The 24680-nt window shown below is 37.9% G+C and overlaps 4 protein-coding genes across 12 annotated transcripts; 3 read left to right on the top strand and 1 right to left on the bottom strand.

Moving 5' to 3' along the window:
* Nucleotides 1-2175: 2175 nt before the first annotated feature.
* Nucleotides 2176-7146, bottom strand: LOC112165571 ((S)-2-hydroxy-acid oxidase GLO1). 3 transcript variants are annotated; one of them, XM_024302127.2, is made up of 12 exons: nucleotides 7009-7146; nucleotides 6345-6511; nucleotides 6092-6216; nucleotides 5200-5246; nucleotides 4495-4572; nucleotides 4227-4351; nucleotides 3937-4003; nucleotides 3797-3859; nucleotides 3291-3360; nucleotides 3112-3212; nucleotides 2896-3000; nucleotides 2373-2558 (listed from the first exon to the last, which is right to left on the bottom strand). In XM_024302127.2, exons 2-12 carry the CDS (start codon nucleotides 6482-6484, stop codon nucleotides 2373-2375), a joined length of 1107 nt encoding a protein of 368 aa, XP_024157895.1. In that variant the 5' UTR covers nucleotides 6485-6511; nucleotides 7009-7146. The 3 variants fall into 3 exon arrangements, with proteins under 3 accessions (XP_024157896.1, XP_024157897.1, XP_024157895.1); XM_024302128.2 differs by lacking the exon at nucleotides 7009-7146 and having other exon boundaries at nucleotides 2176-2558; nucleotides 6345-6484; XM_024302129.2 differs by lacking the exon at nucleotides 7009-7146 and having other exon boundaries at nucleotides 2176-2558; nucleotides 6341-6456.
* A 105-nt stretch (nucleotides 7147-7251) lies between these two features.
* LOC112165572 (tricin synthase 1) lies at nucleotides 7252-10732 on the top strand. 5 transcript variants are annotated; one of them, XM_024302132.2, is made up of 10 exons: nucleotides 7252-7647; nucleotides 7875-8198; nucleotides 8317-8370; nucleotides 8769-8810; nucleotides 9070-9195; nucleotides 9402-9469; nucleotides 9702-9771; nucleotides 9897-9962; nucleotides 10040-10117; nucleotides 10337-10732. In XM_024302132.2, exons 2-10 carry the CDS (start codon nucleotides 7905-7907, stop codon nucleotides 10376-10378), a joined length of 840 nt encoding a protein of 279 aa, XP_024157900.1. In that variant the 5' UTR covers nucleotides 7252-7647; nucleotides 7875-7904; the 3' UTR covers nucleotides 10379-10732. The 5 variants fall into 5 exon arrangements, with proteins under 5 accessions (XP_024157900.1, XP_024157898.1, XP_024157901.1 ...); XM_024302130.2 differs by having other exon boundaries at nucleotides 8727-8810; XM_024302133.2 differs by lacking the exon at nucleotides 8769-8810.
* Nucleotides 10733-11779: 1047 nt separating this feature from the next.
* On the top strand, nucleotides 11780-17606 carry LOC112201877 (probable sugar phosphate/phosphate translocator At3g14410). Its single transcript, XM_024342805.2, has 8 exons — nucleotides 11780-11938; nucleotides 13837-13944; nucleotides 14068-14102; nucleotides 14574-14686; nucleotides 14858-15119; nucleotides 15208-15476; nucleotides 16835-16993; nucleotides 17227-17606. Exons 1-7 carry the CDS (start codon nucleotides 11837-11839, stop codon nucleotides 16954-16956), a joined length of 1011 nt encoding a protein of 336 aa, XP_024198573.1. The 5' UTR covers nucleotides 11780-11836; the 3' UTR covers nucleotides 16957-16993; nucleotides 17227-17606.
* A 1053-nt stretch (nucleotides 17607-18659) lies between these two features.
* Nucleotides 18660-24438, top strand: LOC112202479 (ubiquitin carboxyl-terminal hydrolase 25). 3 transcript variants are annotated; one of them, XM_040506032.1, is made up of 10 exons: nucleotides 18660-18743; nucleotides 18913-19205; nucleotides 19304-19832; nucleotides 19931-20006; nucleotides 20154-20246; nucleotides 21438-21524; nucleotides 21615-22348; nucleotides 22992-23120; nucleotides 23748-23885; nucleotides 23977-24419. In XM_040506032.1, exons 2-9 carry the CDS (start codon nucleotides 19019-19021, stop codon nucleotides 23848-23850), a joined length of 1938 nt encoding a protein of 645 aa, XP_040361966.1. In that variant the 5' UTR covers nucleotides 18660-18743; nucleotides 18913-19018; the 3' UTR covers nucleotides 23851-23885; nucleotides 23977-24419. The 3 variants fall into 3 exon arrangements, with proteins under 3 accessions (XP_040361966.1, XP_024199259.1, XP_040361967.1); XM_024343491.2 differs by having other exon boundaries at nucleotides 18681-19205; XM_040506033.1 differs by lacking the exon at nucleotides 21438-21524 and having other exon boundaries at nucleotides 18681-19205; nucleotides 23977-24438.
* The last annotated feature ends 242 nt before the right edge of the window (nucleotides 24439-24680 follow it).

Genomic DNA, 24680 nt, shown 5'->3' with positions numbered 1-24680 from the left:
CAAATTGTTCCTGAAAATCAATATATGTTGTAAATGCCCGAATCATATTATATCATATCAATTCTAAATGAAAATTGAATCTCAGATTTCACCCTTGGCATTCACTCTTTTCTCTTCTTACCCAACTACCCAGACCAAATTAAGGTTGTATTTTCAATTAAATATCAACCGGAATCTCTAAGAAATAGAAGATGAAAATTGAATATTTTGAAGTTTTTCAAGTAAAAAGCAAATGGCTGTGAATGGGAATTCAAAGTCGATCGTTTAGCAAATTCGAGAACTGGGTTTTTCAAATAAAAAGCAAGTTTCTGTTTCTGTTTCTGTTTCAATTAAATATCTACTTTGTTTTTTATTTGATTCTCCAAGTTGCTGTGAATGGGAATTCGAAGCCGGAGCAGGTGCAACAACATGGAGTTTGATGAGGCTTCAGGGCATAGCAGATATGAGAGAGAGAGAGAGAGAGAGAGAGGAGATAAGGTATGGTCATGAATAGGTAGGAGCCGTTAGATCTGTTTCTGGACACGTGGTGGAATAAGATGAAAAGGTTAGGAAGCTCAGCTAGTTTTCTAGCTCAGGAGACTAGGAGAGGATCCTCTTCCCCACCGATAACCAAGTGGAGAGGTCCGGCCCGTACCCTGGCCTAAAACACTTCGAACTGCTAACTTCGTTAGCGGCTCATATTATTTGACCTAGCATATACTCTCTCCTATGAAAACCCTAGCTCCGTGAAAACCCTAGCTCCATTGGAACTTGTAATGGGCTAGTATGCCTTACTGGCATTAATTTTGGTGAGGATGATTGGGTGGATATTATAGCAATAATTTGGAACCCTTCTATTAGAAGGTTTGTGATCTTACCTAATCCTAGTGTATCCTTCAAGAAGGGTTTTGGCTTTGCAAGTTATGCCTTTGGTTATGATGCTTCTACCAATGACTATAAACTTTTGAGAAGCGTGGTTCGTGATTCTAATCAAATCCCATGTGAAGTTGAGGTTTGGTCATTAGCCCGAGGCTCATGGAAGAGTCTTAGTCCTGCTATTATTCCTGCAAACTTTAGACCTAGTGAGCCTGATTATTTGCATGATCGTGGAAGACTTGTTTATGGAAAGCATGTTTTTGTCAGTGGTGCCTTGCATTGGGTTCAACCCTGTAACATAAACCGGCACAAATTAATCCATTGTGCTGTTTTCTATGTCCTCCGATTCATTTGGAGAGATTGCATTGCCTGAAGTTCTGAAGAAAGATTCGCACGATTGCTATATATCAAGATACAGTGAGTCACTTGCCTTGTTGTTTGAGGGTTTCGATAGTTATTACGCTCACTTGTGGGTGATGAAGGAGTATGGTGTGGCAGAATCGTGGACTAAACTAATGACGATAGGAGGAGTGCATTCTCAACTTTTTGTCAAGCCATATTGTTTTCGAAAGAATGGTGAACTATTGTTCAGGGTTTCAGTTTATGGAGGTTGGAGATGGATTGGCCTTAACTTAGAGCTACATAAACATATTGAAAACCATGACAGCGATTACAACTTTATGGATTCTTTTATAGAGAGCATTGTTTTACTTGACCTACCCAACTTTATTTCTTACTAAATACTATAGTCAGAATAGGTTGGATTGCATAATTTGCATTGCAGTTATCTTCCATGGTTTATGTTCCTTCAGAAGCATTATTAGTGATTCTATGTTATTTCACTTATTACTTCGATAATTTCATGAGGTTATTATTAATATATTATTATTTTAATTTTATCTTTAAGTTGATTCGTGAAATAGTTTCCCTCGCTTCAGGAGGAACTTATGGCAATGGTCATCACTGGGCTCTTCCACCAGCTGGAAGTGTGAAGTTCAACATGGATATGCAGTTTTACCTGCTATAGATAGAGGTATTGCAGCCACTGCTGTGTGCCACAACACTGGGAAAGCATTGTGCCTGTGTGTTCAATTCACACAGAGACACCAATTTTTCTCCATCCATAAACCGGGTGGTAAAATCATGGTGTGACACTACATTTCATGGTGATACACCCATTCACGTGGATTTATGGTATATAAAATGACAAGGTTACAAGAATTAAACACAAATTTAGAGGCCCAAGCTACCCTCACTTTTTAGTTTTCAACTAGGACTAGTATGGCGAAAACACAAAGGAAGCCAACCTTTTTCCTTATCAACAACCAAACGAAGAAAAGAAATCATGTTGCAATAATTATGTCATCATCAATACATGTCTGTTTATGAAAAGAATATACAATGAAGGCAGCAGTAGCCATGGGTGTATTGTATCACCATCCATTACCATTACAGAATGCAGAGATGTACGTAATTCAAGAAACAAAGGCAGGCAACCAGCGGTTCAAGATTTGTCTCTATAACCTGGGTACTGGGCGAGGAGCATCCCACTCAGTCACAATGTGATTGCGGGTAATTTCTTTGAGTGAACGGCATCCACTTAATGCCATGGTTAGCTCAAACTCCTCACGCAACATTTGGAGTACTTTTCTAATGCCAGCCTCTCCTTCAGCTGCCAAAGAGAACACTACAGGGCGTCCAATCTGTGATAGAAGTCAGTCTCAGTATACTTCTGACAGACAATATAATAATGCAAAGCAAACTGTAGCTGAATTAATGGAGCTTTCTGATAATCAAGTGACGGCATGACCAGCTTATTTTGTAGACGAATGAGTAAACATGCTTGTTAACCATCACAGATGCACAGTAGATGGAATTGTAAACATCTCCTAAACTCAACATAATATTTAGGGAGGTTGCAGTTTATCTTTTTGTGGAGTGAGGAGGGAGAGATATGTGGATAGAAGTTGAATAAGTACTTCCATCCGAGTATATTCTTCCTCAATGATCATGTGTCAAAATTATCATAATTCTACTTACAAATATTCCAGAGGCACCCAATGCTAATGCTTTAAAGACATCTGTTCCACGACGAACACCACCATCCAAGAAAACAGGAATACGTCCTTGCGCAGCTTTAACAACCTAGTTATCAAGACAGCACTATCATGTCAAAACATTGTGAAAACTAGGATTGAACAATTGTATGCTATCTACAAGCAGGATACACCAACATCTATAGCCAAGCTGTTGTACCTCTTCTAAGGCCATGATAGTCGATGGGACATAATCAAGTTGTCGAGCACCATGATTGGATACAATGATCCCAGCTGCTCCAGATTGTACAGCAAGCCTTGCTGCAAGATGAAAATAAAAGAGTTAATCGAGCATTAGAAACCTATCAGAACACTGGGAGAAAAGGAGTTCAACTATACCATCTTCAGCAGTGAGAACACCCTTGACAAGAATAGGAAGTTTGGTGATTGTCTGGAGCCACTTTACATCCTGTCCACATAACAAAACAGATTATTAGATGCATCAAATTTTGTATCCAAACCTATGCATAGATGTCAAGACAACTAGTTTTTTTGAACACAGTTCCTACTGAATATTCCCAGCCAAAACACATTCTACCTTCCATTTGAATTTGCATACTTCCAATCAAAAGATGCAAGAACTAGATCCCGGTCTGTAATTCCAATACATCCCATTTTGAGAACTAGAAATTGTAATGTTTCTAGAAACTTTATTGGAGATGGGGAAGGGTGGCAATTCAAGTGGTTCATACTTTAAATTATGAAACTCATAATTTCTTCAACAAGTGTAAACTCAGTGGACGATAACAGAATAATTTATGAGCACCAATTGTAACTGTTCCAAAGATTATGAGTCATGCTTTTCCGAGTTCATGTATCTCAACATTTGCTCTCAGTGGACATACCTTCCAGCTAAGAGAACGATCGATTTGACCAGCAACGTATGAAGCAAGTCCGGAGTCATTAGCCTGCAAAACTAAAGTGAGCAAGTCGAACAAACAATGAATTTTCTTAAAATTGTAAGGCAGTCACAGTTTCTACTCACTTCGTCCATCTTTCCAAGGTCCAAACCTTCAAAGTTCTTCAGTGTCAGAAATGGAGGTAGAGTAAATCTGCCAAACAACCAATAAGAGAGATTAATACGAGTGAACCAAGCTGACGTCAAATGCTGAACTGAATCAAACCTTATTAAACCATTAAAAAAAACAAAAAAAAACCAACACATGCGTGCAAACAGAACTCTTTTAGCAAATGTTTATCCCTTCATCGAATTAGCTTGGAATGAATGTTTTCAGCAACTGGTATTGCTATGACAGTTGTGGACATGAATTTGACCTGTTCTTGATGTCAGCTTCTCTGCGACCCAGCCTTGGAGTATCAACTGTAAGAGCAATTGCCTTGAACCCAGCTCTTTCAGCTCTTCTCACTAGCTGAGCAACTACATGCCTGTCCTTGTATACCTGAAAATTATGACCAGAAAAATCATGGATCACAACATCTTGTAAAGCAAGGAAACTTATACCAGATAGTCAAAACTGAAGACCAGGGACAATTAAGTGTAGTAACCAACAAACAAGGAATAACCAAAGTTATTTAAACTTACATAGAGCTGGAAAAAACGGATTCCAGGTCCAGTTGAAGCAACCTCTTCAACACTTGAAGTAGCCCATGATGATAAAGTCTGATACAATGGACAAGCAATTGAATCATAAAATAGAAAGAAGTTGTAATACACGATAACACTAGCATGCCAAACTCCCATTAATGAAATTCACTAGAATATTTACAACCAAAGACATATACTTGTCCCCAAAGAAGTGTTTTCTCCAGGGATATGATGAAAAATATGTGAATAATTGCATCGCTCTTTATTTCCTAACACGAAAGCATGCCCATATTGAAGGAAACATTATTCCCAGAGAACTTGCACTTGAAGATAGAGAAAGTATTTGACGACTTATGATATGCAATAGAGTTCCCAAAATCTTCTGCAAACATCTCTGATCCCATTTACAATGTAACACCGTACTTCTCCTTGGCTTGTATCAATTTTTTTTTATCACAAATTTCACATAGGCGCCAGGTCATCTGCTTCACCATTTGCCAGTTAAGACTACGCAGGAATGAAATAAGAGAAGTCCTTTGACTCTTTATTACCAGCAGTACACACTTTGAATTCTCACTTATGATTGCTTAAACTTATTGAATACTTATACGAGCACTTTATCTCTACAGAATTAATAAGAATGTGTGGGGTTAAAATTTATTTGAGCATAAGGAGACAATGGATCAAGGTCAAAAGCAGTACCATAATTGTTCCTGCTGATGATGCTGCTCGTGCAGTAGCATATTCACCTGAAATAGTTCACATTACAATGTCAGACAGACACCCTCGCTTGTCTCAACAGTTTAGGGTGTGATATGGGATGAGGATAAAAGCTCAAGGGCATTTTATAGTCTGTAAGTATTCTGTAATCATAATATTACATCTCCCCATCTAGTGAGAAATAAAGAAGCAGACCATGATTTCCACAAACTTGTCAAATTAAGTAAAATCTACTATAAGCCATGACAATTTCACATAGCCAAGAGAGTGAAAAGAAAACTGTGCCTGAAAGCAAACATTTATTTACCGACATCGATTAATCCAGGATCTGCGGACACGTATAGCACGGTTTGAACATATTGGATTCAGAAAGTGGGCACATCATACAAAATGGGATTTGTTTACTGATTCAAATAAAACCAAGCAATTTCAGTTTGGTTGAATTGAGGTCCACTAGACTTCTTCCAAAGTCTTAAAACATACACGTGATCATGTGAGGATATCCTCATTTTTTTTTTCTCTCAAACACAAAGACAAACATAAAAGTGTCCTCAAGCTCAGCAGACTTTCAGAACACTATTGATGTTGTTCTAATCATGTTGCTCCTGGAAAACTTACACTAGTCAAGAGGTACTTCATAGTCAGAGACACTCAGACACATTTAATAAAGATATCAGGGTAACTATTTGTTTTATTAATTGCTTAATTGGAGTAAGAATGATATTAGCACGTATGATGCAGTACGACTCAAGCCAGTTATGAAGAAACCATTACAAAAGCAAGGAACAAGACGGCTCACAAATGGTGTTGTGTACTTTTCAATAATAAAACCGAAATGCTCCCGTTTGCATGATAAGGTGAAACCATGACATACCTTCAGGATGAGCCATTTTCTGCATGGCTGTTGGGGCAATCATGATTGGCATGGAAATTTTGAAGCCCAAAACGGTAGTGGTCATGTCGATGTTGCTTACATCAATAAGAATACGGGGTCGAAACCTGTATTGGATATTAACGTGCTTGTTTAGAGGATTACAAACTCCTTATCAACTTCTAGTGCTAAAAAATTATAATCAACTTTTAGTTCTGCTAGTTCCGAGAAGTCTAAATAAAAATCGAACTCTTACAGAATCTTGGAGAAAGCATTTCTGTTTTCAGCCAGAGTCCACTGGTCCTCTGCGCCTGATGCATAATAGTCAAACACCATCTTTGGCAGTTTCTGCTTTGCAATTGCCTCATACTCACTGACGTTGGTTATCTCCCCCATTTTAAATTTTGATCGTCAAACGCGTACCTATTGATAAAAAGACAAATTTAATCTAGCATCACGAAAACTAGATAATAATCTGCATGTGCGTACAGTTTTTACAAAGAAATGGGACATTCTTCAACTACTAAAAGAATCCACTGAAAAATTAGATAACCAACTTCACAAAAAGCAATTGAAAATATTCACTGATCAAATTTACTGAAGAAGGGCAGAGCCACATATCTTCTCAACATATGAAAGATAAAACCTTTTCATGTTCAACATCGCCATGCATTAACTAACATACACAGTTCACTTTCTTGAGGTGGATACTACACTTGGGATTCAAAATTCTAATACAAAGTATGTTCTTTAGCTTCATGACCAAATAACCAAAGTTACTTTCATCCACTCTACTAGCACAAAGAACCGTTTCAAGGAATTGAAAGAGAGACCAAAGCAGTGAGACACTAAAGAAGAAGCAACACAGAAATTGAAGAGTGGAGAGTTGGAGACTATAGAGAGTAGAGAGAGGAGCTGACCTTAATCTTGGAATGAAGATTATGCAACAGAGTGCATGAAGAGGAATAGTAATAAAGAGGTTATAAATATGAGGATGAGGACAAATATGGTGGGGGCACAAAAAACTATGGCATAATTCTTGAGAGAGAGAAATAGATGGGAATGAGAGAGAGAATGGATGAGCATTTGGAGGTGGGCATTTGCAACCAAATCCGATAGAGAGGGCCTCATCCACAAAACCCTTGTGTGTTTCACAGTTTTCCTCCATTATTATGATTTTGAACCCCAAAAAATTGCAATTGGGATAATGGGGATATGGAAATATGGATAAAAAGGAAAATTAGTGAAGAAGGAAAATGACAAAGGGTGGCTAAATTTCTAGTCTTTTCTCTTGGTCTCTCTCATGGTTGATGTTTGACGGCCACGTTCTGCCAAAGAGGACTGGTGTGACTGGTCTGAGGAGGAAGCCGGTCGGGTTGAGATTACGGGTCGAGGCCCACGATACCCATAGGCCCAACAGAGAGTAACAGCTTTCTGTTAAAGACTGGGAAAATCCGCGGGAGTGCAGTGAAGTTCTAAAGTTTCAAACTTTGGAGAAGTAACACTTGCAGTGTATGTGGGTTTGACATATATTCATACCCAGAAGATCCCAAACCCAGGTATTGATATTGTTCAAGCCAACATGTGTAGATAGTGAGGTGTAATAGTGTTGGTTTTGCTCTTATATTTTCCATTGTGGTATGCGCACCAGGTGTTTGTGGAAATGCCCAATAGAAAAAGTGAGAGACAGAGAGACTGTCTGCATTTTAGTTTTGCATTACTTTCCCTCATTGGGATTTAGTTAATTTTTTTTTTCTTCTAATTGTCATGAGCATTTTGTGTGCAGTCTGCCGTTCTGCTCTGCCACATTGTATTTATGGGGAGCACAAGCTTGGGGCTTCATCGGTGGCCTATCTTGGCTCGTCAGCGAGTACTTCTTCCGCAAAGATCTGCGCGACTACAACCAAAGTTTTATTCTTTGTCCTGGGAGAGGTGTCATAGAGGTGGCATTGGCTTCAGGGCTTGCAGCAGTAAGTTAAAGAAGAGCATTAGAGGTTGTGCCACCAATGCATTTGTTGTTGCTGATGATAAAAAGTATGGGAACAAGCAGATTATCAGTATTACTCCGCGGCTTTATGATTACATCCTTGCCAATGTACGAGAGCCAGAGGTAAGTAAATTCGCACTCTGAGTTTCCCTTGGTTGGTGTCCAACAAAAATTCTTTCTTTAGGATCTTATATTTTTCAGTCTTTGTTGGTTTCTTATTAGAGGATAGAGTTGATTTCAGGTTCTACGACAACTTAGGGAGGAGACTGCCTCCATGCGTGGTAGTATGATGCAGGTACTTGTTACTGAATCCTTTTACGTCAAACTCAGAATGAAAAATATGGGAAATTGAATAGGAAAATGAAACTACTGGTTTTTGAGGCATCCAAAACCTCCTGAACACTTTACAAAATAATTATCGAAATTCAAAGGTAAATTGCCTTATACACTATAGAATGAGTATGGATCAGAGTTGTAAGGATTAGCTTGACAGAAGCTATGATGGGAATTGAACAAAACCAAGCAGGAACTTGCTTTTCCATTACAGCAGTGTACAAATGCCGACTTTAATAATCTTCAAATTGGAGTTGGCATGGCCTGTCTGACATCTTTGTGCATGGAAAAGTTGACGATGTAGTGTCCTCTGAATAGGTGTCTCCTGACCAGGCACAACTGCTTGCAATGCTTGTGCAGATTCATGGGGCAGAAAAGTGTATTGAAGTTGGTGTATATACAGTATGCTTCTCTCCTCATTCAAATTAACTCTGCTGCTCACTTGACTGCTTTCTTCGGAATTTTTTTTTATCACACTTTCTTTTTTGGGGGCATGAGGATTATACCAATCTCCCTAAGGCTCATGCCTCACTTTGGTGCCTTCCTTCCTTTTCTTCTCTATTTGAATCTTGTTACTGAAACCTAAGAAAAAACAAGAATAGCTCACATGTTCATTACATGAATTAGCTGCATCAGTTATAATTGTTGCTGTTTATTTCAGGGTTATTCATCATTGGCTATTGCATTGGTCCTTCCAGAATCAGGTAGGTTAGTAGCTTGTGAAAGAGATGCCCGAAGTCTTGAGGTCGCAAAAAAGTATTATGAAAAAGCCAATGTTTCCCATAAGGTAGTATGTCTTCCATTTGCCATTACTATTTCTAGAACTTACGAAAGTAGCTAATTTTATGTCATCAGTACATTGTGGTAAAGTGCTAAGTGGGCGTTGAGGATATTAGAAAAAGACTTGAGATAACAGCTCCACACCTATATCTACAACTGTCTTGGCTAATACATCTTTCAAGATATTACTCTGAAAGTCTATTTTGGTATTAGGTGGATATTAGATATGGACTTGCAGCAGATACCTTAAGGTCACTGATTCTGAACGGTGAAGCATGTAGGTAATTGCAGCAAGACATCTTAAATAGCAAGTTATATCTGTCCTTTTGATCTTGTTTCATCTTTGATGTAAATAAGTTTTTTTTCAAATATTCTGTCAACCTCTCTTTTCTTTTTTCCTTTCAAAAATCAGCCCAAGTATCACTTACTTGTTCTCACATATTACCATAATTTATGAGGCACCATAATAATTGTAATAACATTTTTCTCATATATATCTACTCTTATATGCAGCTATGATTTTGCATTTGTTGATGCTGACAAGAGAATGTATCCAGAATACTTTGAATTGTTGCTTCAACTCGTAAGACCAAAATAATTTATGTAATCATATTCAAATTCATCTACCAATTGAACAGGATCATATTCCCTTTGTGCTTATTTGGTTTCTTTGAGCAGTTTGAATATAGGCTTTTGCTCTTGTTTCAGGTGAGGGTTGGGGGTCTAATTGTGTTTGATAATGTCCTCTGGCATGGAAAAGTTGCTGATCCAGAGGTGAAACCAATAACCACGGTTTATAAACTCTCTTCCCTTGTAAATGTACATTCTTAATGTTTTGTCTCTTTGAGCAGGTAAATGATGCCAAGACTGTCAGCATTAGAAATTTCAATGCTGATTTAGTGGAGGACAAGCGTGTAAGCATTAGTATGGTGAGTCTTATCCCTTGTATTTTCAAACCTAAGAAAGTCGGCCATTTTCAGATCCAACTAGGATACTATTTTCAATTTCCAGATACAAGTTTTATGACTAACGGTCATTGAATGTACTCGGTTCTGAAATCTCAATACTATATCCGAGTAGGAAACCAAACAGGCCCTTAGAGACTAGTCTTGATTGTTTTGATGACACCAAATGTTTTGGAGTATCAGGTACCCATCGGGGATGGCATGACAATCTGTCGAAAAAGTTGATCTGATCATAACAGGAGGTTCAAGAATTAATCTGTTGTTGCTGCATTGGAGTTGCAGTCACATATATACTCAGTTCAATGAACGATCAAGAGATGTTGTATGAGAGGAAGATTTGTGCTGCCTTTGACTCTGTCTTACTTTCTGAGCGTTTAGAACGTCTCCATGATGCTCCATTACAATGAGCTTTTGCAGAATTGTCTTGAAAAATTGTAAGGCGAAGGTTCACATGGTTTCACCGTTTCCGTTCAGGCTTACATCAGTTAAGGAATGTCTCATCAGTTTGAGTATTTGGTGGCCTACCATTATAATCATTGTAATTTGTATTGTACTTTTTAATTTTTATTTTCCTGAAAATCATATGAGCCATATGCACATACCATTTTTTTTTTTTTTTTTTATCGAGATCACATGGTATCCTCAAAAGCTTCCTAGGCCTAGAGACTAATCCATGTGAAAGGGATCATATCAAAACGCTTCTTCCCCATAGTCACCAAGAATAGATCGGGATTTAAACTTCAATTAGCGTCGCCAAGATTCGATCCCGAGTGTGAGAGTTCCACACCTGAAGGCTTTTACCAACTCAACCAGCTGTGGTGGTTCAAATACCATGTTTCTTGGTTTATGGCAAAAAGTTGACAAATTTTTTTTTTTTATTTATTTATGTAGAAATGACAATTTTGATATCCATCCTAATTAATGTCAGTGAGATTTGAAACAATAACCTCTACGGTGTCGATTATTTCAAATAACTAACAGACCACTACTTAGTATGCAAAAGTTAACATTAGTGCTGTTGGAGCTGAATTCGAGAAATTCGTACTGGTTGTTGAATTGTGAAGTGAAGTGCCATTTGGATAATGGATGACCAGCTTACTTCACAATTTTGGTATAACCACAAAAATCAAAATGAGATCAAAGCTAAATAAAAATGTTAAAAATGAAAATCAACATGAATACCAATTAAGAATACTAAATCAAAAATACCCAAATTTTTGTATGAGGACTTTTAAATCAAGGATGACATATTTGTTGTAGAATTAATAATTCAATTAAAATTAACACCACCATCCAACCGTTTAATTTAAAAGTCCTCATTGAATCCTCATTTCTTGATTTTAGTAAACTCTCTTTAGTCTTACCAAATCAAATCAAGAACAAATATAATACCGATATGAAGAACCCAAAATCTTCCTATCGGGTTTCCAAAGTTCCAACTCTTTTCCATGTTTTTAATGAAACATTCTTCAATACATGCATGTTTTTATTATTGAATCACGAATTTTTTTTTTGTCACCGCCAAAAAGGCTTAATGTCCAACCTTAGATCAACATGGGACCCATGAAATCACAAATGAATCCGACCGCTGGCAGTGTCCCTCAAAATTCCTTTACGTACTGCTTTGACCTTCATTCTCAAACCATTTGGGTTCAGACAGAACACAACACACACACACACAAAATGGCAGATCGGGCGCGTCTTTTCTGCAAGGATGAGGTCCTCACTTACTCTTATCTTCTTCTCTACATCGCTCTCTCCAGCGGTCAGATCTTCTTCAACAAGGTAACCCTCCCCCATTCATCCATACATTGCTTGCTTGGATCTCTTCAGCTTTCACTATCAACATTTGGGTTTCCCTCAAAATCTTGGGACAGCCCAGTTTGACATTGGCCAATTGCAATGCTGTGAAGACCAATACAGGGTGGAAAGTAGGATTCTTTGGTGAAGTATAGGTAAAAGAGATGAATTTGCATGTTTAGGGGTTCTATTGCTTTGGAATTTTAGCTTTGCTTGATGGGGGTGGTTTTAATTGGCTATTGTAAGACATGGAAGAAAAGAAAAGGGAAAGAAGAAGCTTGGAGATAAAAGGCAATTGACCCAATTCTAAATACATGCTGCACTTTTGTTTCCTGGTTGCTTTTTCAAACAAGGCGTAGTACTGTAGTGGGTTTTGCTCCCTTCTGCGGAAATTTCAATGCTTTGAAACAATGAGAAGAATTTACGTTTGGTTCTCTGGTGGCGGTTAGTGTGTTGTCTTAGGGCCTTAGCAATGGCATGAAATGTATTGAATTTTAAAGAGAAATGCACACAGAGATTGGATGATACTGTGTGTTTGGGTGTTAGAACCTAGAAAGTAGGGGGAAAATGAAAGAAAAACTGCAAACTAATACTCGGGATATGAATTTAGTTTCTCAAAAAAAAACCAACCATGCCTTTCCTCCCCCTCATTCTTTTTGAAGATTGAGGGTTTCAGAAGACTGCATATGCAATAAAGTTCAAGTAGAGCTTTGGAGTTCATTCATATGTCTGGTGATGTTGATGGTGGACTCCATATCACTAAACTTGTCTCCAAACATAAGAGAGTGTTGGAAATCTGGGAGGATCCATCTTTTTCAACCACCCTATATTGTTGTTGGTGCAGAGGGTAATACTTTCTTATATTAGGCATACATGTAACTTTGGATGTTCAAAATAGGTGCTGGATTGTTATTTCATTATACTTGGTTTTACAATGTTGAAGCGAGTGAGAAAAGACAGCAGCAACGGTGAAGTACTATTGCTTGTCTTTGTTTATAGTTAGTGGCCAAAATGATAGTATTGATGTGTGCTTTTAAGGAATTGTACAGTTTTAGAGAAAGCGTGCAGTTTGGGGTAGAGATAAATTAAGTATTACACCAAATTTTGACCATGGTGTACAATGAATGTTTAACTGGGTCTTTTTTAGTCGAGTTTTCTGGTTGAAATTTGGATGAAGGCATAACCAATAACTTTTGATAGTGATTAAAGAGTTTCTTTCTAAGCTAAATTATAATATGCATATAAGAAATTTAAGAGGAAAGTGTGTGTCAGGATAGTATTCACAGTGTCATGGAAGAACTCTGAGATGGAGATTGCTCAGGCTAATTTTCAGTTTTAACTGACTAAATCTATAACAGTAACAGTAAATGCCATCCCCCCCCACCTGCACGTACCCTTTCTTTTTCTTTGCAGACAACCGTACAGCAATTTTTTCTTCAAAAGTTTTCATACAGTCCACCTTTATTGCTACAATGCCTGTTTCTGGTAAACTAATTTGTATGAAAACAAACAACATAAAGTAAGGAAGTGTCTAGGCCTACATATTTTGCCTTTGTGCTTTCAATGTTTCTTCTCTTTTTTTTAGTCTGTCAAGAAACCTAAATCACTCTTCACATGTCTTTTTTGCAATCTTGCACTACAATTACTATCTTAGCATTTTGTACTTGATATAATTCCTTGTTTTTGTGCATTGTAGTATCTTAGTTAACAAGATTAGTCTCCATTTTTTACGGACTCGTTGGTATTTGAATTATTTTTAATTTCTATTTTGTTATTCTAAATTTTTTGTCCTTGACATGCTGTTAAAATAATTAAGTGGAGACAACTTTTAAGAGGTTGTTTTACAAGGCTAACAATTGGTTTTTGTTTGAATTGTGGAACAGTGGGTTTTGTCTTCGAAGGAAATCAACTTCCCTTACCCTCTGGGATTGACTCTACTTCACATGATCTTCTCCTCCGTTTTATGCTTTTTACTCACCAAGGTTTTTAAGGTATTGTTGTAATTTTCTATATAAAAAAAGAACGTTTTTAAGGTATTCAGGTTACAGACTTTGTGCTAAACCTTGAGCCTAACATTCCAGCAGTACTCTTAAACTCATTTTATTTCCTTACAGATTTTGAAGGTTGAGGAAGGGATGACTACAGAAATGTAAGTAAAGAGGGACTCACTTGCTGACGTGCTGTATTTCATATTTTGTTTTCAAAGATGGTATCTGTCCATTTATCAGTCCCTTCTGTGCTACTTAAGACAACAAGTCGGATTGCAATGTTGGGTTGCTACCCATATCTAAGTTCTCTCTGTCTTGAAGCATGTGGAGTTAATAGGGTCCCTATCATCTTCTTAAATCATGGTGCCTTCTTTTGAAATTCTAAGACTCTGAAATCAGTTTCATTGATATAAAGGAAATAAAAAGGATGTACCTACTAAATCATCATTGTTGTTATTATCATTTTTTATTTATTTGCTGGATTTGATTGCCTGAACAATTTTGCTTGCTGGTCCCTTGCCCTCTGGCAGGTCTGTACCTTGTATATTTTTCATTAGATGATTGATCCTGTGACTGAGTCGATTGTGTCAATAGTTAATAACATTTCATATCTTTCCATTTTGGTTATGCAGATACGTGACATCAGTAATGCCAATTGGTGCAATGTTTGCAATGACTCTTTGGCTGGGAAATACTGCCTACATGTATATTTCTGTTGCATTCGCACAGATGTTGAAAGCAATCAGTAAGTTTTCACTAATTAATTTATTTCTTAATGCCTCTAACTAAAGTGTAGAGTTTAAGAATAGCTTTTTAATCTAATAAGTGGGTAAACGAGAGTGGTTATTATTAACAAATCATAATTGGGAAATACATTCTCAGAATATCTGATTTTTTTAGTGACATTTGTATACAGTGCCCGTAGCTGTTTTTGTTCTTGGAGTAGCTGCAGGACTTGAGGTAATGAGCTGCAGAATGCTATTGATAATGTCAGTGATAAGTTTTGGCGTTCTGGTGGCTTCTTATGGTGAACTAAATATCAGCTGGATTGGAGTAGTTTATCAAATGGGAGGAGTTGTCGGAGAAGCCTTGAGACTTATTTTTATGGAGATTTTTGTCAAAAGGAAGGGTCTCAAATTAAATCCAATATCTGTTATGTTCTATGTTAGCCCGTGCAGGTATGCTTTTCCACTTATAAAATTCATTATCCCTTACCTTGTACAATATTATAGGCCTACATGATATGAGTATTGAATTTCTATGCAGTGCTCTTTGCCTATTCATTCCATGGATATTTTTAGAGAAAACCAAGATGGAAGCAGATGCATCATGGAACTTTCCAATCGTGGTGCTAACACTTAATTCTCTGTGCACCTTTGCCCTCAACTTATCAGTCTTCCTTGTGATTACTCATACAAGTGCTTTGACCATTCGTGTTGCTGGAGTTGTCAAGGACTGGGTGGTTGTCTTAATTTCTGCCCTTCTTTTCGCTGATACAAAGCTGACTCTTATAAATCTAGTCGGATATGCCATTGGTAAGTGTCTGAATATACACATTTTTGTTTTAAATATATAGGAACCCTTTTATCATTTCATTTGTCACATGTCCAGTCTTGGTTCGTAGTTGCGTGTTTGAGATCAGCATATTCATTTACATGATACAGAATAAGTAATTGAGAAAATATTTCAAACAGTACCCGAACTTAGGCCGACTCCTAACTTCAGTACCTGACTATGCAAAACTATCACTTTGGTACCCCAAGTTTGAAGCCCGACCCAACATTCATACACGCCGTCCATGACGGTGTTAACTAACAATCCACATGCTAAATTTGGATGGGAATTTGAGTCATTTCGTTACCCAAACCTTATTTTGCATATCCCTTCTTCTTCTTCTCCTTCCCTTGTCTTTTGCAGATCCCTTCTTCTTCTTCCCTTATCTTTTGCAGATCCCCTTTTCTCTTTTCATTCCCTTTCTCTCTCTTCTATTCTTCTTTTCCTACTGTACTTTACTCTCAGACCCAAGGCCAAGGCCAACGACAACGTGGTTTCCATCAAGATCCTTCAATTTGTTTGATTACTTTTGGTTGATTTTATCCTTTTTAACTGGGCTTGTTCTTCACCCCTCCAATTTGGGGATTTGCATTTTGGATTGCTTCATGCTTTTCTGAGTGTTGATGAAGAATTGGAAGTGTGTGGTGTGGTCTTCTTATTCAATTATATGAGCCATGACCGATTTGAGTGTAAAGAAGAAATTGGCATGGCTGACCCATGGGGAATTGGTGGTGATGATATGAAATTAAGCTGGTGATTTGTTTGTTTAATCCAACATTTTTGTTTCTTTGAGTTTATGAATCAATATTGAATTTCAAGTTTGATGCTTGCTCTTGGGGTACCAAAGTGATAGTTTTGCATAGTCGGGTACTGAAGTTAGGAGTCGGCCTTAGTTCGGGTACTGTTTGAAATATTTTCTCTAAGTAATTTATGTCGTAAATGATATAATATTTTGAAGTCTTTGAACCAATACTAGGAACTGATAAGTTCCTAATTTTGAAGTTAACAGTAGCTTGGTTGTTGAATATTCATTTATATCTGGTAGGAGGCTTTTTAGACAACAAAACAGCATTATGTGCAACTCTTTTAAAATTGTATGAAACAGTATCAAGTGATGGGATTTTTGACAGTGAAGTGAGTGAGGAGGGTAATGTTCTTTTGCTACACTGATTGGTATGTCATGTACAATATTAATTATCTAATGAGGTCAAGTCTTGTTTATGTGTGTGGTACCAATTTGTAGTATAACAACATAAACTACCGAACTGTCCAGTAAGGGAGAAAACTAAGTGCAAATGAATAATAATATAAATTGTAATGTTACCATTGTTTTCTGCAGCCATAACGGGTGTAGCAGCATACAATAATTTCAAGTTAAAAAAAGAAGCCTCCAGAGTCACCCCTGAAGAATCTGAAAGTTCTCAACCTCTACAGGCAGCCACAACATCAGATTCCAAGTAGAAATGTCACAGGAGCAGTTGACCTAGTTATCTTCGAGGTATGCACTAATACTTTTAAAACCGTATCATATTCCCAAATTGACTATTTCATCTTATTATTATTTTCTTGGATTCCCACATTCCACTCCCCTCGAAATAGATGAGGCTTTGTAGTACACTACTTGCATATCGTTTTGTATTTTACATAGGTTGATGGAAATGTATGCATAATTTTATATTCCGGATTCTTGAAGCCTGTGGATAAGGTGTTCATAGTGTGTCGTTGTTGCAGCTGCTCCTGTGTTGGCAAAATTTTGCGACAGTTTGAAGCAGAACCAAGATTACAAGTTCAAAGATGTGAAATTAACATTAATGTATCAATGTTAACACAATTGTATCATCATCATCATCACAAAGATAGATACTGAGGGCACTCAAAGTCTAATGCACGTATAATCATAGATGAATTGTTTGTAAAGCAAGTGCCAGGGTCACTGTCATAGGAATACCCTGTTTATAGAATTTTGAAAATTTTGTACTTCACACATTTGTATCACTTCCTAGGCACACACGAGGCTTCCTCTTTGCAAAAATTTGTAGTCTGAACCTGGAACCTGCTTTTGCCAGGTCAAGTTTTCTCAAATTATACATATCGAAAGTTGGTTCCTTCAACTATGATGAAAAAAAGAGGTAGGCTTGGCCATGTTTGAATTGTTATCATACTTGAAATGAGGTGAGGCTTGATCAAGTTTTTTCCTGGAGTTCTGATCTTAAGACCAAATTCTAGACTCGGGCCTTGCAGTTCTCTTTCCCTCTTTGCTAGAGACTGGTGTTGCTATTTCAATTTTGTCAAGAGTACAAGAAGGAAGGTTGTGTTGCTCGTAGAGTTGAGGACAGGAGATTTGAACTTGATACTATATTACTATATGACTGGCCAACAAGTTCACCACAACGGTTCACAAAAGCTGCGATATCGAGATTAACACCGACACCCAAGTCATGCATTTTAATTTAGTTAGGTACTTGGCATAAAGCTTGGGGGTGAAGAATACAACGCAAAATCGAAAGTCTGGTCCTTTGCTATGTACCAGAAGAGTGCAGCAAGGAGGAGATACAAAGTCATCAAAAGGATGCAAGCAAGGAATCCGGCCTATTGGATTAAGGTTATGCAAACTAATCATGATTGTCACCAAGTGATTGTAGTTCCATAGTTTTAGTCATAGCTGCTCACCTAAGAGACCGTAAATGACAAATACATGTGATAATTGAGGGTAAACACACAATTTTAAAATGTTTTAATTTCAACATTTAAATTTTATTACATGTGATCCCTCAACAGTCTCTTTGGTAAACAAAATCGTATCTTTACCAACATTTCTCATACTATTAGACCAAATGCTAGTTGACACAGAGATTATTAAACGGATCGCCTTTCATAGAGGAAAAATTCTTGCATACGGCAGCCGCACGACTACAGTTAGGTCGCCCAATCAAAACCCACCAAACTTTACATAAATTTCAAAACTGCCCCTGCTTTTTAAAGTAAAATACCTAAAATATCTCCTACTAAGAGCCTGACTGGGCAGCCCCACCACGTGTCCTTTACGCATGCCCTACACAAGACTTTCTCTTCACAGAGATTACATGTGGGCCTTAACCGCCGAAGCCCAACTAGACGAACGAGGCCCATAAACCGCTTGACTATGTACCAAGTCTACGAGATACAAAAAGGAAACAGTAGGGAAAAAGAAGGAGAAGAGGGGACGACATGAACCCTCGAAAATCAGACCAGGAGGGATTTTGGGTTTGGTAAGGGCGCCACAGCTTTTCCTCTTCCTCACCCCTCTCTCTCTCTCTCTCTCTCTCTGCGTCTACCCGCCTTCCCCTTCAGTTACTGCTTACTTTTAATTCAAAAAAAAATTAAAAAAATTAAATTTCTTGCTTCTTCGTTTTTGCTCTGTGTTTTTTTATTCCAAAGAGAGAGAGAGAGAGAGGGACATGCTATTGTGGTGGAGGCGGTGGTGGTGCGGAGGCATCGAAACGTCGTCGTTGTGGGCGTGCGATGCGGGTGGCCGCCGACGTTGATGGGCCTGCAATTTCAATTGCAGATGAGTTGGCAGCCGAGTCTACTGAATCAGAAGCGGAAGACAGGCCCGCCTCTAGGGTTGAAGAACCTCGGCAACTCTTGCTACCTCAACAGCGTCCTTCAGTGCCTCACCTACACCCCTCCTCTCGCCAATTTCTGCCTCCGAAACCAGCACTCCTCCCTCTGTAAGTCCCCCCCCCCCCCCCCCCCCCACCTAACCCTACCTACCTACCTCCCAATTTCGTTTCGGAAATTTGAAATTGATTTTGGAATTTGGTCTCAGGTGACTCTTCCGACAAGGAACGCAAGCGCGAGTGTCCGTTCTGCATGCTGGAGAGGCGAATAGTCCGCTCCCTCAGTGTGGATCTCAGTCTAGATGCGCCGGCCAAGATTCGGAGCTGTCTGAATATTTTCGCCGAACACTTTCGCCACGGTCGTCAGGAAGACGCTCATGAGTTCCTGCGTTACGTTATTGATGCTTGCCACAACACTTGCCTTCGCCTGAAGAAGCTTCGGCGCAACATCACCGGCAATGGTTTGTCCAACGGCAACGGCCACGCCAACGGGAATGGTCAGGCCAACGGCAAAGCCAATGGGACGGCTCCGGCGTCGTCCACGGTGGTGATGGAGATATTCGGGGGAGCTATGCAGAGCCAGGTGAAGTGTCTATCCTGTGGCACAGAGTCCAATAAGGTTGATGAGATAATGGATATTAGTCTTGATGTTTTGCATAGTAATTCGCTTAAAGACGCCTTGCAAAGGTTCTTCCAGTCTGAGCTTTTGGATGGCCAAAACAAGTACAAGTGCGAAAGGTATATCATCTCTCTCTCTCTCTCTCTGATTACTTTCCTCGTTGTTTTGTACTTCTCTTCGGAACTGGCTTTTGATGGAGTTATTTATGCTTTTTTAGATGTAACAAATTGGTGGCGGCTAGGAAGCAAATGTCTATACTTCAAGCACCTAATGTTCTTGTAATCCAACTTAAGGTGAGTGCATTGTGTTCCCAAAAGATTTGTCCCTATTGTATTGTTGTAATCCAACTTAATTCTATAGGTGATAAAGTTACTCCGTCGGTTGCTGTTATTTTCTTTGTGTATTTAGAGTAACTCTGGTGTTTTGTTTTCTGTTGGTAGAGATTTGAGGGTCTATTGGGTGGGAAGATTGATAAATCCATTGCATTTGAAGAGTTTTTGGTGCTGTCGAGCTTCATGTGCAAAACAAGTCAGGTATGTTTAAGTTGTTTTTTCTTTGGTCTCAAGGTATGTTTAAGTTGTTAGTTAATGAAGTCATAACAGATCATGAAGAAAAAAAGAGCAATGATGTCATTGCATTGGCTGGTCTATCTTGTGCTTATTTAGATAGTAGGTGAACCTATTGACTATCACAATAATTACCTTGGAAAAAAAAATTATGCTTATTGTCAATTTTTCATTTTCCAAGGATAGATAATACAGTAAATGATGTGTGATTTACAGCTTCTGGGTGATGCTGAACCCTTCACCACAAAGCTATCAAGAAGCACCATTTCCTAGTAGAATTTTCCAAAACCTAGCAAACAGATATGCATTTACCAAGAAAACTTTTCCGGTATAATTTTGTTCAACTCTTACATGCTTGTGCTTTTTAAGATTGCTGGAATATGGTTGGCACTGGAAAATTGTTGAAATCTATATGGTGCAGTTTGGAGTGTTACAATACAGTTTTGTATGATTGCTTGCCTCTCTTGGAAGGAAATAGAGAGGCTAACCCTGCAATTACTAAAATTCTCAAAGGAACATAAGAACCCAAAGTATATGCCTTGGTAATCTTGTTGAGAGTCTAATATATGCTTGATTTCTGCTTGTAATAAGAGTTAATCCTACTGGAAATTCATTATAATCCGACTTTTAACTGGGTTAGAATTTGAAAAAATTAAAAAAACCATGGTAGGATGACAGTGGTTTCCTATAGAATTGTTTAAGTGAGCACATTAAGAATGAACTGTAACCAGTTTTGATTTTTCAATCTGGTTCTCATGTGTCGATGGCCAAGTTGATTTGGTGGACAAAGGACCAAATCATGGTTGATTTATGTAGAGCTACAAAGGTGAAGTAATCGTCAACATAGTGGGTAGTGTTGGATTATTGGTTACATCCTTTGGAAATGCTGGCTTCATTTGTTACACATCTCCTCTGTTTTTTAATAAGGGACGCCAGTTATTGACATTAACAAGGATGTTATTTTTCTCCACTCCACGTGCTATTCTTTAAATCTTTATGAACGTCACTTCTGCTAAGACAGATATTTTATTTGCACCGTATCATGAGAGTGCTGTTTCTTTCTATTGATCCTTATATGTGGCCAAGTTGCAGACCTTTTCTTTTCTTTTCTTTTCCATGTACTAATTATGGTGCCTAATGCTTTTACTACAAATGCAGGATCCACGTCCAGAATATAAGCTTTGTGGTACTATTGTGCATTCTGGTTTTTCACCCGAGTCTGGTCATTATTATGCATATATTAAGGTCTGTGCATACGCATCACATTCTGTGCTATCAATAAGTTTGAATCAAACATTCCATCATCTATCTGACTTTTTCGTAATATGTCTACAGGATGCGATGGGTCGTTGGTATTGCTGCAACGATCAGTTTGTCTCTCTTTCAACTTTGCAAGAGGTCTTATCTGAAAAGGTTTACATCCTTTTCTTCTCCCGTACCAACCAAAGGTCGGTTAATGCTGCTTCAAATGGGTTAAGGTCTCAAAATTGTAATGGTCATGAAGCTTCCAAAAAACCGAAGCCTGCTCTTCCACCAAAAGGACCACAAATAAAAATTTATGAACAGTCTTCTTGGAAGGATATTTCTACTAAATCTCAGGTTGATAAAGTGCCTTCAGGCCCACGGATGAAGTTTAACATCAATGGAAACTTGAGCACCAAAAGAACTCCTGCAACTGATAATGGAAACATTGCTTACAAGAACCAATCTGTGGGATCAAATGGGGAGGTGAAGGACTCGGTTAGTTTGGACAAAAGTGAGAAAGCCAAGATGACTTTGATAAATGGGGATGGTTTGAACGGGAATATAACATCTGATACTGTTGAAGCTAACAACACCCAACCATTTTCTTCACCAATAGAAAATGGTAGTGTGGGTTCAGTGAAATCCGAACTCTCTGAAGTAACTGCTTCAGTGAAAACCGAACTCCCTGATCACTCTGAATTGGATAGCAGTGGTCCCAAAGGTCACTCCATGGTCCTTGGGCCCAAAAGGAAATCTCGGGATTCATGCATTTTGTTTGAACATGATGCTCAATCTCTGGAAAAAGTTGAAGAATTGAAGGCAGGGTATGTGATACTCTTTTACCTTCATTGAAATGAAATGTATCTCTTTACTGTGTAGACTTATCTGGATTAGGATCTGCCTGTGATATGTGGCTTTACATTTTCTGACTACAAATTTCATGTTTATATCTTCAAAAGTCCCACATTTTAGAGATGTGCTCATTATATTTGTGGCCAGATTTAGTCATTCATGTTAATTCCTAGCTTTATACAGTCTAGTGACTTAATCCGGGGCATATGATTAGACGTTGCGATGTCTGTTATGCCTTAAGATGTGACTGACTACACTTCTTTGGTTTTATGCATACTTCTAATTTCGTTATTTGGCTTTAGATGTGACTTTATTGATTTCATATCTATTTTCGACCCGTTGTATCATACTGTAGATCCTATCTGGTGTTTAGGGTCATAGGTTTTCTTGATGTGTGTAATTTATTATTATCTCTGTGTTTTGTGTTTGCATCTGTTTTGATGCATGTAACTTGAGTTTGTTGCCTCAAACTATATTTCTACAATTCACTCTAGTCACAGCATAAACTTGTAGCTAATTATTTTTTAGCACTTGCCCCCAACAAAATAAAAAACAACTATTGCCTAAATAATTTTTTTTTCTATTGCCTATTGACACACTTTTTATGTTGCTTAGTCTCAAGAAAGAAGCTCTCTCAGTTTTGCGCTCATGCGGTTGGGCAGATGAGGTTTTCAGTTTTATGCGTTCCCGGAAGAGGTTATGTGTAGATCAAGTTGGAATCACTCAGAATGGTGATGAAGCAAAGTAAGATTCTTCAACTTTGTACTTATCTCATGAAATGTTCTTGACTCCCTTAACTTTATCGTGTAATTTCTTTCCTGATTTTTGAGTTGCATATGTGCCCATTTCCTATTATTCACCAACTGCAACTGAATTTCTTTCAGTGGCCAAGTTTTTACTTCTCTTAATACTGTGAAAGTTTCTCTTGTGCAGTTTAGATCATGCTTTTTACTTGATGCGCTTATCCTATGCTTGTTTTGCCTGGAGTTGAAATTGAGTGGTATAGTAGAATTTGTTTTGACATATCTTTCTGGTGACCACGGTTAGCAGTTCACATGGATATAAAGATATGGACTCCAAAATGCTAATCCTAGCAACTAGATTGTAAAAGACTAAACCTGACCATTTCGTGCTTTTTGAAGCTATGCTTTACAGATTTTTTTTATATTTTTTTTGTTTTGTTGATTTTACCAATTTTTAATCACTCATTTAATTGCTGTTATCAACTTTTAAGTTTTATTTTTTATTTTTTTGTGAATACCTTTTAAATTTAACTATTGGTTATATCTAAGCCTTGGTATTCAGTTAGTGTGATAGCTTTTGTATTGGTATTATTAGAGATTCACTGTCAACTCTACTTATGCAATGCAGGAAACTGTTGATCAGGGATTCCAAATCAACTTTTATTTCAAAGATACCCGAGTCTTTGAAGGGGGGCTTCATCAAACGTATTAAATCATTTAGCCAAGAATAATGACATTATTGTGGTCTTGATTAACTCCGAACCTGGTACGTCAAAGAAACCTTCTTTATACTGATTTGAAATGTGCATATAAGAATTTGGCTGGTGTCATGACAATCTGTTTTTATATTTTTGCAGTGTGGTGACAAACCTGGTGGGACTTGGTGTATAATTTGTATAGAAACTCTTGTATCTCCTGAGGAAGCAGAGTATTATGCTATACACCCTTCTTAAGCAAGTGTCTCAGCAGTTACGTTTTGCCAATGGCAATATACTTGTAGGTGCATGCCGTCGAGTTGAGATGAAAGTGCTAATTCAAAATTGCCGAAATTTTTGCTCTTTCGAGGCTGTGTTATTGGTTTTGGGCAGAGAACAAGTGAAGAGATTTAGAGATATATTCATTTATGTATGATATTCTTTTGGTTTAGTACTCGTTTTTATGGATTACTACTGTTCCATCAAAATGTGGTCGGATAGTTAAGAAGGTTAGGAATCGAATCGAGTTGTATTACTTTTTGTTTAATTATCTCCAGCTCACCTACTGAAATATAGTGGAAACCGTGATAGCATTTTGTTTTGAATGAGTTATTTGTTGGTGCATGCAGTTAATTTTACTGGACCATGATGGTATTTCACTTTTCAACTGTGTCAAAGAGGTTTAACTGCTTTATACTCTTGGTCAGAAAAATGGTTAACTTTAGCTATGGGACTGAGACAAGTGAGAGAGTCCCAGTAGTCTACACAATCCAGTCCAAGCCAGTTTTACAATATTGTCACCGATCTCTATAAACTCTACCGTTTGCCTTTGTTGCACACCAAGCAAAGAAACAAGACCTACCAAA

The sequence above is a fragment of the Rosa chinensis genome, chromosome 5 (genome assembly GCF_002994745.2).
Source record: "Rosa chinensis cultivar Old Blush chromosome 5, RchiOBHm-V2, whole genome shotgun sequence".
NCBI classification, from domain to species: Eukaryota; Viridiplantae; Streptophyta; class Magnoliopsida; order Rosales; family Rosaceae; genus Rosa; species Rosa chinensis.
The sequence above is the reverse complement of the archived record's forward strand: the minus strand, read 5'-3'. Positions and strand labels throughout refer to the sequence as shown.

Excerpts from the sequence above, each read along its gene's own strand:
- LOC112165571 (XM_024302127.2), bottom strand. The coding sequence starts at position 6,484 with ATGGGGGAGATAACCAACGTCAGTGAGTATGAGGCAATTGCAAAGCAG. Across the intron at positions 4,004-4,226 it reads GAAGCTGACATCAAGAACAG|ATTTACTCTACCTCCATTTC; the intron begins GTCAAATTCATG and ends GTTGTTTGGCAG. Across the intron at positions 3,361-3,796 it reads ATCGTTCTCTTAGCTGGAAG|GATGTAAAGTGGCTCCAGAC; the intron begins GTATGTCCACTG and ends TTATGTGGACAG.
- LOC112165572 (XM_024302130.2), top strand. The coding sequence starts at position 7,905 with ATGGGGAGCACAAGCTTGGGGCTTCATCGGTGGCCTATCTTGGCTCGT. Across the intron at positions 8,371-8,726 it reads TGCGTGGTAGTATGATGCAG|GTGTCTCCTGACCAGGCACA; the intron begins GTACTTGTTACT and ends TCCTCTGAATAG. Across the intron at positions 9,196-9,401 it reads AAGCCAATGTTTCCCATAAG|GTGGATATTAGATATGGACT; the intron begins GTAGTATGTCTT and ends TTTTGGTATTAG.
- LOC112201877 (XM_024342805.2), top strand. The coding sequence starts at position 11,837 with ATGGCAGATCGGGCGCGTCTTTTCTGCAAGGATGAGGTCCTCACTTAC. Across the intron at positions 13,945-14,067 it reads TACTCACCAAGGTTTTTAAG|ATTTTGAAGGTTGAGGAAGG; the intron begins GTATTGTTGTAA and ends ATTTCCTTACAG. Across the intron at positions 15,120-15,207 it reads TTCTATGTTAGCCCGTGCAG|TGCTCTTTGCCTATTCATTC; the intron begins GTATGCTTTTCC and ends ATTTCTATGCAG.
- LOC112202479 (XM_040506032.1), top strand. The coding sequence starts at position 19,019 with ATGGGCCTGCAATTTCAATTGCAGATGAGTTGGCAGCCGAGTCTACTG. Across the intron at positions 19,206-19,303 it reads AAACCAGCACTCCTCCCTCT|GTGACTCTTCCGACAAGGAA; the intron begins GTAAGTCCCCCC and ends ATTTGGTCTCAG. Across the intron at positions 20,247-21,437 it reads TCATGTGCAAAACAAGTCAG|GATCCACGTCCAGAATATAA; the intron begins GTATGTTTAAGT and ends CTACAAATGCAG.